The 18,604-nt window shown below is 37.7% G+C and overlaps 1 protein-coding gene across 1 annotated transcript in view; it reads right to left on the reverse strand.

The window, feature by feature from the left end:
• Positions 1 to 18,604, reverse strand: part of LOC126297531 (sulfide:quinone oxidoreductase, mitochondrial) — a 74,123-nt gene that overhangs the window by 24,947 nt on the left and 30,572 nt on the right. Inside the window, exons 3-5 of the mRNA XM_049988439.1 lie at positions 14,796 to 15,020; positions 12,461 to 12,661; positions 1,473 to 1,682 (exon numbers count right to left, since the gene is read on the reverse strand). Of these exons, the coding sequence (XP_049844396.1) occupies positions 1,473 to 1,682; positions 12,461 to 12,661; positions 14,796 to 15,020 (636 nt within the window). The remainder of the gene's footprint in view (positions 1 to 1,472; positions 1,683 to 12,460; positions 12,662 to 14,795; positions 15,021 to 18,604) is intronic.

The following is an 18,604-nucleotide window of genomic DNA, read 5'->3' on the forward strand; positions in this document are numbered from 1 at the left end:
CACTGTAATCAGGCCTAAGTGATTGACTATTAAGAAATTTAACATTTATTACCTGTTTGAAAAAAAATCATTTACTTGGAAAAGTTTAGCTCCAAAAGACTTTTTTTAATTTATCTGTGAAAACTCTTGGTATTTCTGCCTTTTCTCTTTAATTTCAGATGGTAGGTTATTATACATCTGTATCCCAACATGTAGGACACTTTTTTTGGTAACAAGTTGCTCTGGACTGAATGTACATAGATCAGACTGCTGTCTTGTTTTTGACTTATGAATGTGTTCATTTAATATTAATGGGCTATCTTTGCATAATAGGTAGTTTTTTACAAATGATATAGTACTGTAAATATAAACAGATGGCAATGTCATAATGCCAAGTTTCTGGAAATGTTGCCTTCATGATTCATTATATCTAAGATTGCATCAGGGTGAGTTCCCCCAGAATATGATCCCATACTGTAATATGGAGTTAAAGTATTTATAAATAGTCAGTGTCCTCATAATGCTGTCCTTTATGGACAAAATATTGACATTTTTAACATGGTTTTTCACTGAAGTAAATAAAGTTGTTTTATTCCTAACTTCACCCTCTTACAGGTCAGTTATTTTTCTTTGTTTACTTCCTAACATAGCCTGTGTTCTTCCTCAGAGTTCAAGCCGCCTCCATACCAAATTTCATCAAAATCTGTTCGATGGTTTAGTTGTGAAAAAACGAACCAGACTTACTTTCACATTTGGCAAAAACTTAAAATTATGATATCTTTTTTCTGTTATCCAATTTTTATGAAATAAAGCCTACATGTTGCTCCAAACAGTGTTCATATTACATGTGAAAACCTAATGAAAATTCATCTAGTAGTTTAGGATATTAGCTTGTTCAGACACTACAGTTTTATTATTAGTTTACATTTGTTTGCAGAGACGCCCCCCAATCGTTTTCCTGACTTTCTCTCTTTGTTTCTCTAACTGTTCCCATAAGAATTTTCACATAATTTTGTGAAATTTTGTATTTACTATCACCTTTCCATGACTTATTTATTTTATCTGGGTTTGTTTTATTTTCTTCGTCGATCAGCATGTACATTTTGTTTGCACATTTCAGGGAAATTGTTATTAATATGTTGTTCACAGGCTTCACTTCTATTACAGAACTATGTATGTCTTGTTAAACTATTCAACCCCCAGATATGGTGTATTTGTCAGGATTTTTTTGTGTTTTATTTTTGAAGAGTCTGTAATTTAATAACTCTGTTTTCTCTTCTTTCAATAAGTTCTATGTATGTTATAATGTATTCTATGACATTTTCTCAACAATACAGATGTCAACATGAATAAAAATTAAATAAATAAATATCTCCACACAACATACAGAATTATAGTTAATCAAAGCCAGGTGGAAATATTCAATGTCTACTATTATTACCATCCCCAACATCAATTATGCACAACCTAAAATTATGTCTCTGAGAACTTACCTTATATTTTGATATTTCTTCAGGGTTTTTTGTACTGTGCAGAGTAACTTCCTTAGTGCCAAGATTTATTGACTTAACATCTTTCTCAAATACTGTGTGTATAGACTTTTGACTGGCAAGGTCTTTCAATGCCTCCTCATATTTTTTAACTGAAAATAAGACTGGAAGGCCAGTTATAAAGCTGATTTCTGCTTTGTCTCTAATGTTGCACTGGAAAATAATATACCACACAGATCTTAAAAAGAGAAAATTAATAATCAAAGCAATACTATGCATACTGTGGAATTATTTATTTATGTAATATAAATGAAGAGTAGAGTGAGTGTGGGTGGGAGGGATTAACAAAGAACAATTTTGAAAAGTTATCTTGCTTTACAATCATGTTAATCAGACTTTTTTTCCACTATCTTAAAGAACAATACAGCATAGGATATGAGCCACTTCCTACAAATCTGTTTTTAGTGCTTCAGTTGTACATTAGTGGCTTATTTTGTTGTACATTTTCTCCTCACATAACCCCATAAGAAAAAAAAACTGCACACTGTGATGACTGATGAATGGATATGTTATCCACATTTTAAAAGATGATGTGAAATGGAACAAAGAAAAATAAGAACGTAGGAAAATCACAGATAATCTAACAAGATGATTGCTAGATAGTTATTTGATCCATTACTGTACTGAATGTAATGGGAATTGAAGAAGAAAAAAAAACTTAACAATATCAATGCTTACTTTTGCTGTGTAGAATACTGCCCCAATCTGTAAAAAATTTGGGTCCCTTCTTAATTTGCACTGTGCAGGTTGTGACACAAAAAAAGTTGTCCAACATATCTGCATATTTATGTGGTCAGATCACTGCCAACAGCATTTCAAAAAGTAGGACCCTACGATCCCTGGTTATTTTATTTATTTATTTCACGTTCCATTGATCTCAAATTGTGAGTATATAAGATGTGGAACGAGTCAAATACAAAGATAGTTATTGATTTTTGGTTTTTAAAAAACTAAAAAACAGGGCGTAAATTACATGTACCGTAAACCTCTTCTAAATATTTACAAAAACAGATAGCAGTACTACAATTCCATATGTCATAATTTGAGAAAGGGCAAAAATACATATGCACAAAAATTAAAGGCATTGCACAGCTATAAAAGAAAATCATCTGATAAAAAAATAAAGTATATCATGTAGTACAGTTGAATAATTTATTATAGGCAATTATTTAGTTATTTCAAATACAAGTCTCCTTTTTATGCATTAAATGCTTCTCATCAGTACGTGGACATACCTGATAAATATTTCTTTAATTTAGCTTTAAATAGAGCCACATCATCTATAACATCTGATCTTTTCTGGGAGAAAGTTAAAAAAATTTGGTGCCAGACCATTTGCACCTCTTTGCACCACTGTTAGGTTCTTAATTTCATAGTGCAGATTTTCTTTTCCTCTTGTGTCAGAGCTATAATGGTTTATGTTAAAGTTATAAGCAGGGTTTCTTGCTCACAAAACATCCAAGTGACTATGATTTATTGGGATGCAGTGGTCATTTTTAAAGCTTTCTGGAAAGGCTGGATGTCGGGGGGGGGGGGGGGGGGGGGTGTACCAAACTGCACATAATTCAAATAGCCCTTTTTTTGGACACAGAATTTTTCTTTATCATGGCTGAATTCCCCTAGACTATAATTCCATAACACACAATGGAGTGAAAATGTACAAAGTATATGGACTTAATACTATTAAGTCTCCAGTTGAAGAGATCACTCTGATAGCGTATGTAGCTAAGATCAGTCTTTTTTAGGGTTGGATATGAGAGGACCAGTTCATTTTACTTTCAATGTGCACTCCATAGAATTTACACATTCATTCTTTGTGTTGACTGATTTCCATATAATACAATTATTTCTCTCTCATTTTTAGTTTTTGCCTAGAACTGAATAAAACTGCTCTGACTTGAATTTAGTGAAAGACTGTTTGTACTGAAACACTTCAGAGAGTAGGTTGTTTGTAGACTTCTTAAAACTGTCATCTGATTGTTCATTCATGGAAATGGTTGAATAATCAGCAAATAAAGTAAATTTATAAGGCAGGCTTTCACACAAAGGTAGGTCATGTATAAAGATAAAAACAACAGTGACCTTAGAACTGTGGCTTGAGGCACACCACAACTGGTAGGAGTCTATTCAGATTGAGCAGAGGTATCCCACACCCAATGTGAGCTATTTAAAATTACCTTTTGTTTTCTGTCCTGAAGATATGATTTTAGCCAGTTACCTGCAATACCCCTCATTCCAATTACTTTGGTGTTTTTTTTTTTGTTTTTTTTTTTTGCATGAGAATATGGTGACTGACATAGATTTTGGTAAGTCATAGAAGACACTAGTTGCTATCATTTTTTCTTGAACCCTTTGTGTCACAGTGGTTTCACTGCAAAACCACTTTTTGCTGCATTGTATCCCTTTGCGGCATAGGTGACTCACTGTGAAACCACCGTCTCACCCTTGTTTGTGGTGCAGTCTAGCAGATTTTTGATGAGGATTTTTGATGAACTGACTCAAAAAATCTTGAGAGAGCAACGGTGCGAGCGGAAACCAGCATTCAGCGCGTTTTTCCTGCAAGTGCGACATAATGTGATTCAGACACGTTGTTTTGTGTTGTTCAGATGTTGTACTTTATTCAATGTAAGTAAAATTTTTATACACGCTACAACATATGTTCTAGATTGAAAATATGCCTAAAGTTTGAATATACCACAGTATTTGAGACAATGAGAAGCACAAATGTTGGTGGTTTCGCTATGAAACCACTATGCTGATATGATACCTTTAACATACAAAGCTTATATTCTTATATACAGTAAGTTATTTAACTTTTACCTCTATTTAGATGGATAAAAGATACACCTTGGCAAAATCAGCTGAGGCTACTGTCTACAACCTCCTTTTTGAGGATATTCCAAGAGGTTTGTCAGAACTGTCAGAATCTGAAGAGGATGAAGATGGTAATCTGGAGGGTATTACTCAAGCCCTTGAACAGGAAGCACCCCCCCCCCCCCCCCCCCCGCCCTTTCCTTACGCTCCCACTTTCTTTAGCAATGTCAGTGAAATTCCTCATTCCACCCAAGACTTTACAGAAACAAAGTGTTCATGTGAGTTCGGTGATTATGATCATGTAAATTTTGCGGACGAAACTGGGCCTTCACCCAATTTCGATAATCTTTCTTCCCCAGTTGACTTTTTCCTTGAATTTTTAACAAACCAGACACTGGAGGAAATAGTGTATCAGACAAATTTATATGCTATGCAAAAGGGTGGTGGCATCAATCCCCACCCAACAAATATAGATGAGATGAAAGTGTTTTAGGTATTAATTTACTTATGGGTGTAAAAGCACAACCTAGTTTTAGGAATTACTGGTCTACTTTGCCATCATTGCGGGATGAACACATTGCCCAAAGAATGCCATTGAATAGATTTGTGTGGCTCCTTTCTAATTTACATGTAAATGACAACGAAAAACAACCACAGAGGGATCAGCAGATTATGACAAACTATATAAGCTATAACCATTGCTAAATTCCCTCCCCACAACCTACAAAAATTGTTACAATCCCTCTAAGAAACAAAGCATTGACAAGTCAATGATTAAGTTCAAAGGGCAATCGTTTATGAAAATGTATATGCCACAGAAACCCATAAAAAGGGGTTACAAAGTGTGGGCAAGGGCAGACAAAACAGGGTATATTTGTGAGTTTCAAATCTACACAGGGAAAAATGTAACCCAGGTAGAAAAGAACCTAGGTGGGAGAGTAGTTACTCATTTGACGAAATCACCGATAGGTCAGGGTTATGAAATCTACATAGGCAACTATTTTACATCAGTACCATTGTTCAAAAACCTTCTATTAGATAAAATATATGCCTGTGGCACAATTAAAAGTGTCAGGAAATACTTGCCAAAATATTTTAAATCTGATAAATGTTATACTCGTGGGGAATCACAGTGGAGGAACTGGGAGGGAGTAACCTGCACTACATGGATGGACAAAAGACCTGTACTTTGTCTCTCAAACTTCCATAATCCAAACCAAGAAGCCACAGTGAACCGAAGAAAAAAAGATGGCTCTCAGGAAGCAATAAAATGTTCGAAAGTCATGTGAGACTATGGGTTATGTTGACAAAGCAGATGTGCTCAAATCAACTTATGAATTAGACGGGAAAAGCAAGAAGTGATGGCACAGAATATTTTTTCACTGAAATTAAAATATTTTAAGATACTAGTGGTTGAGGGTCTGTTTGTGCAAGGCAGCATTTCTCCTGGCAGGAAAAGGAAAGCAATTTCCCGGCCATCATCATCTAAGAATACATTTAGAATGAAAGCCTCTGTGGACAAAAGACAATCCAGTGAACCGCATATTCCTGTTCATAGCAAATCGAAATGCTGTGCAAATTGTAGGTCAAAAAAGGAGCCTCATAGGACCAGATGGTCGTGCAAAGTATGTGATGTCAGATTGTGCCTAACAGATTAAAAAAAAACTGTTTTTTTTTTTTAGTATCATGAAATGTAGAAAACAAGTTTTGTATGTAATGTACTTTTAAATTTTGCATTAAGCAAAAAAAAATTTGGGACATCAGTTTACAAAAAAAATATGTATGAAAAAAATGCAACATTAGTGTAATAAAATATTGAAAATTAAAAATTAATGGATTTTTTAAAGACTTTGAACAACCCCTTGCATCCAGTGGTTTCATAGTGAAACCACCTATGTTTTTTTATAAAAATTGAAAAAAATTAAAAATTTGTAGTGTGCTCCCGTAATGCAATGGTGAAGGATAAGATCAAATTTCAGTGCAGATCAAGTTCAAAAGTATTTGTGTGACTCAAAGGGTTAAAGACTCGGGGACTTTACTTGCACCTGAAAATATTGCTTTATCTGTTTAACTGCCCTTTTGAAAGTGAAATAGGCTCTTGCTGCTAACTGTTCCTTGTGAGGCGTTCAGTAATTCTACCATGCATTAGTTTTTTCTAAAATTTTAGAGAAAACTGTTAATAATGAAACAGTGCGGTAGTCATTGGGCTCAGTTTATCATCCATCTTCTTTAGGGGCTTGGCAGTGGAATATTTGAGTCTTTCAGGAATAATGCCTTGTTGAACTGAGGCATTAAAAATATGGCAGAGAATACGATGTGTGGCTATAAAATATGTGACTACTGCACAAAAATTTATTTCAAAAACATACATATTTAGTTATGGTCACCATCAATATAATTCCCTCCTCTGTTCCTACAATACTCCATGCAAATTTTCCATTGATGGAAGCAATGCTGGAAGCATGAAGCATGCCACTTTCTTTCACTTCTTCAATTGACTGAAATTTTGTTCTTTTTAATACAGATTTGACATGGGGGAATTGATAAAAACCACATGGTACTGAGTCAGGTGAATAAGGTGGATGGTCCAACACTCGGATGCTGTACTTTGCTAGAAAACTGTTAGCAGACAATGCATATGAGCCAGTGCATCGCCTAGATGCAAAACCCATAACTTTTTCTTTCACAATTTGGGTCTTTCTATTTTCTTTCCTTGTGGAATTGAGAAAGAACCTCAAGGTAGTTATGTTGATTAACAGTTTGACCTTCAGGAACCCATTTAAGATACACAATTCCATGAATATCAATTAAAAAAAAAATCATCATCGCTGCTTTGAATCTTGATTTGCTCTTTTGAGGTTTTTTTTTACTCTCAGTAGAGTTTGGTCCTTGGAACGCAAGGATTGGCACTTAGTTTCTGTATGGTAAGTGAAAAATCAATATCTGGCATGTCATCATCTCTTTCCAAGAAATTAGGATCATTTTCAATGGTACTCAAAGTTTTAGTATAAACATTTTCACAAGCTGCTTTTTGTTTGATCACGAGAATTTTCGGTACCAGTTATGATGTAGATCAATGTGTAAACTCTGGCTACCCATTTTGTTCAAAATTCCATGCTTAGTGCTGTTCTGGCAAGCTGAGCAATGCAGGTTGCTTCTGATCACAACTCGTGCATTAATATTGTTTGAGATATGCACTTCTTTTGTCTTGCTGGCTTCTTTTATCTTTGATAAAGCCTCTTCAAGTGTGTCTATGTATCTCAATCACACAGGCTTGTAGCAATGGTTGACTGTTACCTAGGGAAGAAAGCTACAGTTCCTAGCTACTATCGTGTTGACATAAGTTTTAAATCCATTAAAAACATGTCTCAGCATGTTATACTGAGAGTTCTGAATATCACAGTGCATAAAGGAAAAATCTGATTTATTGTAATACTAGTCTTTATTTTTATTAGTGAGACATGGAATCTGACACCTTAGGATGAGTGTTTATACAAAGTTAACAAATGTTTCTTATGTACAGAAATTGGCAATTTGTCAATGATGTTCCATCTGTTAACTGCTTGGTGGTTCAGACAACTATGAGAATATATGTTTTTGATAAACATTACTGTATTTACTCGAATCTAAGGTGCACTTTTTTCCAGTTTTTGTAATCCAAAAACCCGCCTGCGGCTTAGAATCAAGTGCAAAGCCAGCGGAAGTTCTGAAAAATGTTGGTAGGTGCTGAAAAAACTAACTTCTGCCGTCGAATATATGTAGCGCTACACAGGCATGCTTTGTAGGCACAAAGATAAATACTGGCGCCAAAACCTCTGCGCCAGTAAATAATTAAAAAAAAAAAAAAGATGGAAGACTAGCTTTTTTTTCTCCGCCCCGAGTTTCGACCATTGCATTTTCATACATTATCCAACGAAGTAACTACAATTTCTGTATTGTTCATCTTCGAATGTAGAAGAATTTCAACATACTACGAAAATCTGATTGGCAAAACTGTTTGGGATGTTTGTCAATATGGCCAACTCTACTTTGTGAATTTTTTCCTACCTGTGAAAAGAGATGGTTGCTAATAGGAACCTGATGAAATGTGAATCACATGCAGTATTCTTTTCACCATAAGAATAATACGAATATAAACATTTTGCCATGTATTCTTTCGTGTTTGCTGCTATCTCATTTAAATCTTGTCTGCCTAATAAACTACGAAACTAGAGTGAGACAACAGCAAACGCGGAAGAATATACGTATCGTGTCATGTTTATATTTGTATTATTCTTATGCCTAATAGTGACACAGTCAGAAATGAAGCAAGGCAACTGACTAGATTTTTAAATCTAATATGACTAATTTCTGTGCAGAATTTGATGTACTAAAGAAGCGGCTGCAAAGATTTTCAAATGGAGAAAAATTTTCGCCTAATTCTCGTTCAGAACATGTTGTATCATACGCAGTCTATTATTTGGTTCTTGTTGCTCATTATCAAAGAAAGCAGCAGTGTAAGTAACAACAAATAGCAGTCTCTTGCCATTGTTTCGCTAATGAGACGATTCCCCTCTCTCTCTCTCTCTCTCTCTCTCTCTCTCTCTCTCTCTCTCTCTCTCTCTCTCTCTCTTTTATATTGTACGCGGCAGTAGCGCACACAAAAGCAAGCCTTGCCGCAAGTGGCGACAGGCCGTAAACACGCACTATAAGAGTGCGACAAACAATGCATGACACAGTACAGTATTGCATTTCCAGCTTAGAGTGACGTGAACACCTATAACAAAGAAAACAGCACTTATCAGATCAAAGCAAAATAAGCAATCGATTCAAACCAGATGAAGCACGTGAAAAAGGAAGGGTACCCGTATAAATACGGAGCGCCTGACGCATAGCAATGGCTACCTGGTAAACCTTAACTGCTAAGCTTACGACTCGAACCAAACTACTGTAGCTGTATCGTCATTCATTTGACCTAAATTGTGTCTCATATTACAGTGGACCAACTTTGTTTCGATTTGGAGGTGCGGCCTAAAACTTCTCTCTTCCCTTGAATTTCGAGTCTCAAATTTCACGTGCGGTTTAGATTCGGGAAATTTTTTTTTCCTTTATTTCAAGTCTCATTTTTCAGGTGTGGCTTAGATTCGAGTGCGGCTTAGATTCGAGTAAATACGGTATTCAAAATGCAATGAAAAGTGGTTTCAGAGATTTGTTTCAGATTAAATGCAGTAGCAAGCTCATAATATCATAAAATGTATTAACCAGCATCTAATCAACAAAGAAGCAAGGATTCATTTGTAATAATAAACATTATTTTTCTTTCCCCTTTATTAATTAAGTGCAAGTCACTGACACGATACATGTTCCCTCTGTGAAGAGTACTGCAACTCTCGTAACAGTACTAGAGTTTCCAGTTAGAATATCTGATTACAATATGAAAAGATGATTTAAGATATATCATGCTGTCATACCAAAGACATCAGTAAAAGACAGAATAAAAGCTTCAGTCGTAAAAGGAGGGTGAATGAATCACCTTTGTCATTTTAAAAGGAATGATCTGAGCATTTTTGATAAGAAATTTAAGAAAACCATAGAAGTTGAAGTCTTCAGTAAAATGAACTATGTGGCTGGGAGCTTTCTCGTGTGTGTGTGTGTGTGTGTGTGTGTGTGTGTGTGTGTGTGTGTGTGTGTGTGTGTGAGAGAGAGAGAGAGAGAGAGAGAACCCTATTGGTACTAAATGACCATGTCATCCTCCAGCAAAGTCATCAATGGACGAGTTATGGAAGGGGGGGGGGGGGGGGTTAGCATACTGCTCTTCTGGGTCTTGTCAGGTATTTTAACCTGGAGTTGGTACTACTCAGCCAAGTAGCTCATCAATTGACATCCTGCAAAGGAAAAATCCTTGGTAATAAAAGGAGTAAAACCCAGGTTCTCTGCATGGCACTCAGCAATGCTAACTGCTCAGCTACGGAAGCATACACCATAATGTATACCGTGAGTTAATAACAAGCTGAGTCAAGATGACAAACCTACAACTCTACACTATGTCATTTATATAATGAAAAATATAAGAGCAGAAGTAGTAATACAGCAGATACTGTCTGCCTGAAAATTTTACAAAATTCAAATAATTACTGCTGGTCCCAAACAGCTTCTTTGTAGTGGCATAATGTGGTCAAAGACTGATAAAATAGGATACAATCAATAACCACTAGATTTATCTAGAACAACCTGATTATTTTAAATCTTAAAAGTTTATCACAAGGCCAAAACAGCACAGAAACAATATAACTAATCACCCTCCGCAAAAGCTCAAATTACTGTTATCTACATGTATTGGTTGAACAGTCATAGCTTCATTGATCATCAGTATAAGTTGATGTCACTATCTGTTACTCAAAGTGTGTTTTTTCGTATGTGCATTAATGCAGTAAATAAAAACAGCAGCATCATAAAATTCTGAAAATCCAGTGTTTTAAAATCGTGTATATATTTGGGAAAAGTGAAAAATTGCAGACAATAAAGTCATGAAAAGCGATGAGCAAACAGATTGACGCTACCCGACATGTGCAAAGTTGTAAACATAAAAATGAATGTATCAAAGAACTTTATTAATGTGGAGGCAAAAACTCTGCATTCCTTCAGAAAATTAGCAAAGAAATGTATTACAAGCATTACTTGGAACACACAAAAAGTAGCATGATTATCTTCAAAACAATATGATCCTGGAGCTAAATGCCACAAACTCTGTTTAGTATGTGCAGAAGGTGTTAAAACACTGTTAATAAACATAGTAGGCACCAGTACTTCACAGGCTGACAATGGCTCACCAACAACTGGGGAACAGGATCCTGTGAGAGTAATGAACTCTTCATGTAAATTGGTCAATGGGAAGCAGAGAATCTGAACCAAGTATATAGGCACATGGCAATACACTTGGCACACAGCCAGTGTGGGTGCACACGACAGCACTTGGCACAATGTGCAATACGAGGTCCATGGCAGTTCAACTCGACATGAGCACCAACCTGCTCTGCTCACAGTTACTCTCAAGTAAACACTTTCATCAATGGGCCTGCCCATACAACATAATACATGTGCTCTCCATGGCAGGTTTCCACTACTCTGCTGTCCTACCAACACTAGCTCATCTGCCTTCAACATGATGTCCGCTAGGTGGTTGCTAAAGCCTGTATGTCACAACCCCCCTCCCCCTTGGGAAAAATTCTAAAATTCTGGGGATGCCAATGACCACAATATATGATCAGAGCTGTTTGAATAATTCATGCATCCCTATAGGATATTCATCTTAAGTATGAACGCAGTGCTGCTTGCCAATCTGTGTGTGTATTGCAGACTGGAGTGCCATTACAACATGTTTTTAGAGATTTCAAAGCCTCAATATTTGTCAAAGTGATTTTTAATACATATTTATTTAAGATGCAAAGGAATTACCAACATTGGCTGCAAGCGGACATTGATATAAATCAATGGGGGAAGTATGAAATTTGTGCTGAACTGTGATTCGAACCCATGCCTCCTGCTTACTAGGAAGATGCTGTGATGACTAAGCCATCTGCACACAGTGGTCATTGCAACTGTACAGACTACCCAAGCACACCACCTGTCAGACCAAATTCTCAACTGATTTTACACACTTCTAGTTACACTAATGTAGTGCCCTTGCCCATTACTCTCATTATTTGTGGTATTTTGCCTATTCCCATAAAAGTTCGAGCTTGGTGTGTATCCCCACTGGAGAGATCATTGGTCGTCCTCGCCTGAATTATATGTGTGTGGTGTTTGTTCTTTCAAACATTTCCAAAAGAACAGACATCACATATAGACATTTATTTGCATTTTACATGGATCATAATTGTAACCTTTTGCTATGATGTGGCACGAGTCCCTTTTAATTCAGAAATTATACTTTCGAAGAGGAGGAGGATAATTCACATCAGCATTATGTGACTGAATCACAGTGGTCAAATCCAATACCCCATGAGCATGTGCCATGTGACAGGTGTAGACTAGTCAAGTTGCACAGAGTTTTGAATTCCTACAAGGTCTATATTTTGTGGATACAAATTCATCTGAATGCAAAATTCAGTTTGTCTTATTCACAGTTACATACTAACCTTTCGCAAGCGTTCTTCTGCAAGATGCATTATTTTCTGTGGTGCACCTGCACATTTAATTGGTGTTGATGGCTGAGTAAAAATCATATTACCTCCTTTGAATACCTTTAATTCTTCAAAGGTCTTTTGCACATACACAGGAGAATAAATAGTGCACACCCCACTTCCCTTGCAGTCAAGAGCATCTTTCAGTCCTTCAATCTACAAAACCAAAAGAAAAAATTCAGTACATATTTCAAGGGTGAAACCAAATCATAAATGTAATATCTTGAATGACATCCTGTATATTACCTATGAAATGGAATACTACTGTGAATCAGTGAAACATTCTGGAACCCACTGATGCTTGTATAGCTATTTCTTAAAAGAACAACTGCAATATCCCTCTGCTTCATGGGCTACATAGTATTCCGATAATATTTGGGCTTTTTTCAGTGCTTTGCTAATGTTTCATAGTGTCTAAAATTATTAACAGTTTAGCTATAGATTGATTATTACTGTAATGCTGTGACTCCCACAAATATCACAAATTCAGTAGAAAAAAACTAAAAACAAAGTTAAGATTAATAATATTTTAATTAGTGTGTTGGTGGCTAGAGCCCTGAAATATAACAAGTTAATATTCATGAATTAATGTCTTATTCCATAGTAAAACTTTCATAACTTAACCTTCATGGCAGAGTGTCACTACGAGACTATAATTGTAAGCCAAGCTCTGTTTTCATAGCCCACAGACTGGAAAATATGGAAAAAAAGGAAGCAAGCTTAAAGCTCCATTTTCCAGCAACAATTAGGTAATTAGAGTTAGTGCACAAGCTAACCCATTGTCGTCAGTCTTTTTATGGAAAATTTCGAGGAAAGAGCAATCCAGTCAGCAGAGTTGAATCCAATATGCTTTTGGTGATATATGGATGACACCTTTGTCATCTGGCCCCCTTGGCACTGCGTCGCTAGATTCATTTTTGCAACACCTAAATTCTCCTCATTCAAACATCAAGTTCATGATAGAGATGTTGGAAAATGCTGAATTACTGTTCCTTGACATGTTGGTGCAGAGAAAAGAGGATGGTAGCTTGGGTCACACTGTGTACCACACACAGACCTAGGATGTTGGTCCACACAGCACGAGCCGTACCAAAATCTAACAGCTTGTCTGATGAGTTACGCCACCTCTGTACCACATTTTTAGAGAATGGATATTCTAAATAGGAATTTCATCGTCCCTTATGTCCGGCATATATTAGAGAAATTAACAAGCTAGAAAAAAGTGATAAACAAAGGGGAAAGGTCTTTTTGCCATATGTCGGTGGAGTTTCTTCAAAAATAGGAAGATTATTTGAGAAACAAAGTTAAATGTGTCTTTTGTCCACCAACTAAACTCAGAGCTCTTTTAGGCTCAGTAAAAGATGATCTTGGTTTAAGAAGGCTTGGTGTCTATGAGGCTCCTTGTAACTGCAGAATGTCATGCATTAGACAGACTTGTTCCAACATAAAGGATAGGTGTGTCGAACATCAATGACACCCATGTCTGGACCAGCCAGAGAAATCTGCAGTGGTTGAGCATTGCCTCGGTACAAGACATTGTATGGAATACAAAAACACTGAAATTCTGTTGTCAACATCTTTGTACTGGGACAGCATTATTAAAGAAGCAGTAGAAGTTCATGGCTTGACAGACACATGGGATACCAACTTAGCACAGCACAGGATCCGGCACTGGCCATGTTAAAATCACAGTGAACACAAAAAAACTGTTGGTCATATGAGGGATGCAGACTCATTTATCATTGAGCAACAGGTGGTGTAGTTGTCCCTCTCGGTATCAATCTGCATATCTGTGCTATTGGTCTCCAAAATTTGAGGTGTTCATGGCTGCACAGTTTCTTCTCTAGTTGTCATAAATAGGAGGCTTCGGTCACAGCCTGAGCAGCATGTTCGCCGCATCTGAAGATGTGGGTCAGTTGCACTGATGAAATATTGTGGAATTTTTCACAACGACATCTAACGTCTCACCTGAGAACCATATTTACAACAAGGAACAAGTTGCAGTCTTTTCACAAAAGTGGTAGGTGAGAAGTCAGGCAAACAGTGGATCGAATTGTGAAGTGTGCTGAGATAACTCAACTGGTAGAGGACTATCCCTGAAAAGTAGAGCTTGGGATTAATTTTCTAGCCTGTCTTTCAATTCTCACTGGCACAAAGGTTTAAAATGTGATAACAATTGCATTTTTTGGGTTACAAGTTCATAATTCAAAAAACTGTTTGTTAGTAAATTCCCTAAGTAGTAACCAATGAAACCTTCTATTTCTATAATTGTGTTCTAATGTCTACCCACCTTGTCATAATTTGGCCTTATGCCAACTGCTACCACCATGAAATCATAAGATATTTCATCTCCTTGTGCAGTATGCACACAATCTTTGTCAGGATGAAATGACTCAACACTGTCTTGAACCCATGTTACATTTTTAGGAACTGCTTCATTCATAGGTCTTACACACTGCTTGAAATTTTTCAGGCCACCTCCAATGAGAGTGAACATGGGTTGGTAATAATGCTCCTGCAACAAACATCAACATATGTTTACCTGAATGAGAACAGTTAGCAGCACTGATGGTGATAAGTACAGGGATTCTAATAGTAAAACATTCTCTGTAACTCTTCATGTGTCCCTAAAACAACAATTTTCCTATATACAGTTTCACCTTTTAAATTTGTGAAAAGAATGGTAAGGTTGTTATTTTGTATGCATGTAAAAAAAGGGGGGCATGGGTTAGATTCTTGGCACTGCAAGGGATTTTTCCTTGGTGGAAGGACTGGAGCAGGGTGCACGAAGTCTCGTAATGCCAACTGAGATGTTGTGGCTCCATGGTCAAGAAAACCAATCAGGGAGAGCGGTGTGCTGATCTCATGTCTTTCCGTACTGCATCCACTGACAGCATCAGCAGCAGATGCCATGGTGGTTGGTCAGCCCCGACTGACTCATCTGTGTCAAAATACGGAGCTTTGCTTTGCACAAATAGGACACAATATCAACTACCATATACTTGTTAAGATGATATGCTAAGTGTACAATTGATACTTCTACTTTACTATGGTAATAATGCTCTTCACAAATGATAACTTGGACAGCTGAAATTAAGTAGATTCGACAATACAATAATTTGCTTATGTGGTTTACCTGAAACCTGTTCATAAACTACTTTACCAGTCAGTCATACATTTACAAAGATAAATCAACATTACTGATTTTCTTAATATATTATTTTATTAACTCTCACTTTTATCCATTCATTCTCCCATGAATGCGAAATTTTTCTGGGCATCAAGGAAACTACAAGCACTACAATGAAGTGATATGCTGGAGTGTCTCCTTCAGTTCCTTGAAGCTATTATATTTCTGAGTTCAGTTTCCCCTCCCCCTGTGGCTGCTTTGGATGAGTACCGACTCTCTGGTAACTATCCTGCCAAATGTGGTCTCTTTCAGAATTTTCAGTTACCTAAATCTTATATGATAAAAGTAAACAAGTAAAAATTAAATGCAAGTACTTCTGCTGTTCCTGTTCTCATACTAATTGAAAATGAAAGTGATTATGAAAATATTTTTCATCACTTCCTTGGGTGAAGTTTATGGTCTCATCTTTCCTGTCAAACACACACCAGCAGGCTTTTCATATCTGGATTCAAACAGTTGATTTACTTATGTTCAAGATGATTAAATGACAACACATTGACGTGAGGGTCCCACTCCAGTTTCCAGCATTATCTGAAGACAACTAGGCCTTCACCACCATCTGTAACCTCTTAGGAAGGATGTAAAGAAGGAAGATTAGGGTTAAATGTACTGTTGACAATGACATTATTAGAGATGGAGCACAAACTCTGATTGTTTCAAGGAGGATTGGTTGGTTTCGTGACCAAAAGGACCCAACTACCGGGTCATCTCTCCTAGGAACAGGCAAGTCAACAAAACTAAACAGCAAAGAAGGGCCTAGTGTGTGACACCCAAGGAAAGAAAACCCCAAGGTCTACTGAAGGCCAACAAAGCCTAGAGAAAGGAACACAGAAGAAGAAAAGGGGGGAAAGGAAGAAAGGTAGGTGAGGTGCCCAATCTAGGGAGCAGCTGGAGGTCCTCAAAGACAGAAAGCATGATGGGGGACATACACCAGCCCCTTACCAGAGGCACACTACTTGACAATAGCCAGAACACACTAGTGACATGGAGTGGGTGAGAGAAACACAGGAAAACAGAGGAAGAACGTCAGGTCAGACAGAACACATGAAAATGGGAAAGAAAAGCAAAAGAATAGGTAGGGCAAGGGATAGGCCAGACCACCAAGCCCAGCCAGCCACTGCCTGGTCGAGGCAGAGGAGGCAACAGGGTATCCTGACAATCCCTCAATGGGCTGACAAGTTTGAGTTGCCCTCCTTTAGAGAGAAAGTAATAAAAATGCTCTTCATAAATAAATCATAAAACCAGGTGAGCTGCTGAGACATTGTCTGCTAACACCGAGGATTGTGAGTCAGAAAGATTAAGAGTCAACCACAGGATAGCTAGGCTAGGACAGTCCAGTAAAATGTGGACCACCATCAACAGGGCACAACAAGAACAATGGGGCAGATCCATGCAATGGAGGAGATGACCATGAGTCAGTCAAGTATGGTCAATGCAGAGTTGGCAACGGATGATGGAGTCCTTGCGAGAGGCCCACAGGAAGGGCTTTCACAAATTTGTGGTCTCCTTTATTGCTCGTTGTGAAGTCAGAATATGCCATTCCATATTCCAAATCTTTAGAACTTGAAGGCATAATACCGATCAAAGGTATGGTTTCAGGATAGCAATCTCAAGAGGCAGTTTGCCAGTAGGCAATTTGACAAGCCTGTCTGTGAGTTAATTCCCTGGGATCTCAACATGACCCAAGGTCCAGACAGACCACTGAGTGTCCGCATTGTTTGAAGGCAAAAAGGGAATTCTGAATAGTCAGGATTAAGGGATGGCATGGGTAGCACTGGTGAGGATCTTGTTAACTGCTCAAAGAGTCACTACATATGAGGGAGGACTCACCAGTGCAGGAACAGATATGCTAAAAAGCACGAGAGATGGCTACCAATGCTGCAGTGAAAACACAGCAGCCATTCAGCAAGGAGCAGAATTCATTAAATCCCACACAAATGTAAGCAAAGCCAGTGTGACCGGCAACAACTGGGCCATCAGTGTAGAATCCTGAAATGTGTGGAGAATGGAGAAGAATTGGCAATGAAAGTCATCAGGCTGAGCTGACTCATTCGGACCTTGTGATAGGTCAAGACAGAGCTGTAAATGAGGGATGCAACATAGAGGTGTATACGAGTGTGCCTGGTGAAGAGGTGGTAGAGGGGAAAGGTGGAGTTCTGAGAAAAGGGACCAGATGTGGATGGCAATCTTAACCCCGGACCTGGACCACCATTGCATAAGGTGGATCTCTGTATCTGGAAAGAGGAGATGGTAGTTCGGGTGCTCTGGGGAGTAGCACATGCAGAACACATAAGCAATCAACTATTGTTGGCGCCACATAGTCCACAATGGTGGAACCCCTGCCTCTGCTACGAGGCTGATCACAGGACTAGTCTGAAAGGCAGCACAAGTTGCAACTAGTACCCCACAATTGTGTACTGGGTCCAACATCTGTAACATCCAAGGTGATGTCAAGTCCTATGAGACACACTCTTAACCTAGACAGGACTGGACCAACGGCTTGTAGAGCCATAGCAGAGTAGAGTTGGTTGGTTGGGGTTTAATTTACCAAACAGCAAGGTCATCAGTCCCTTGTTTCAAATGTGGTCCATTCCGATAGTGTGACATCTCAGAAATATCAGAACAATAAAATGGAAAAGACTAAAAAATGTAAAAGGGCAGTCATGCTGTCAATGGTAAAAACAAAACGATGTAAGAGAGTGAATCCAACGCTACGCTGAAGCAGAAGAGGCAAGACCACCTGCAACTTAAAAGGTGCAACTGCTAGAATGTAGAAGTACATATGGGAAAAGGAGACTAACCAATCCTAAAAAAAATATAAAAACAGAGCAAAAGGGGAAGAAAAGAGGATCTCGGCCAGGGAGGGAGTCAGGAATCTCCAAACACGGCTTACAGTAGGAGGTACCCCA

This window comes from Schistocerca gregaria, chromosome X (assembly GCF_023897955.1).
Source record: "Schistocerca gregaria isolate iqSchGreg1 chromosome X, iqSchGreg1.2, whole genome shotgun sequence".
Classification (NCBI taxonomy): domain Eukaryota; kingdom Metazoa; phylum Arthropoda; class Insecta; order Orthoptera; family Acrididae; genus Schistocerca; species Schistocerca gregaria.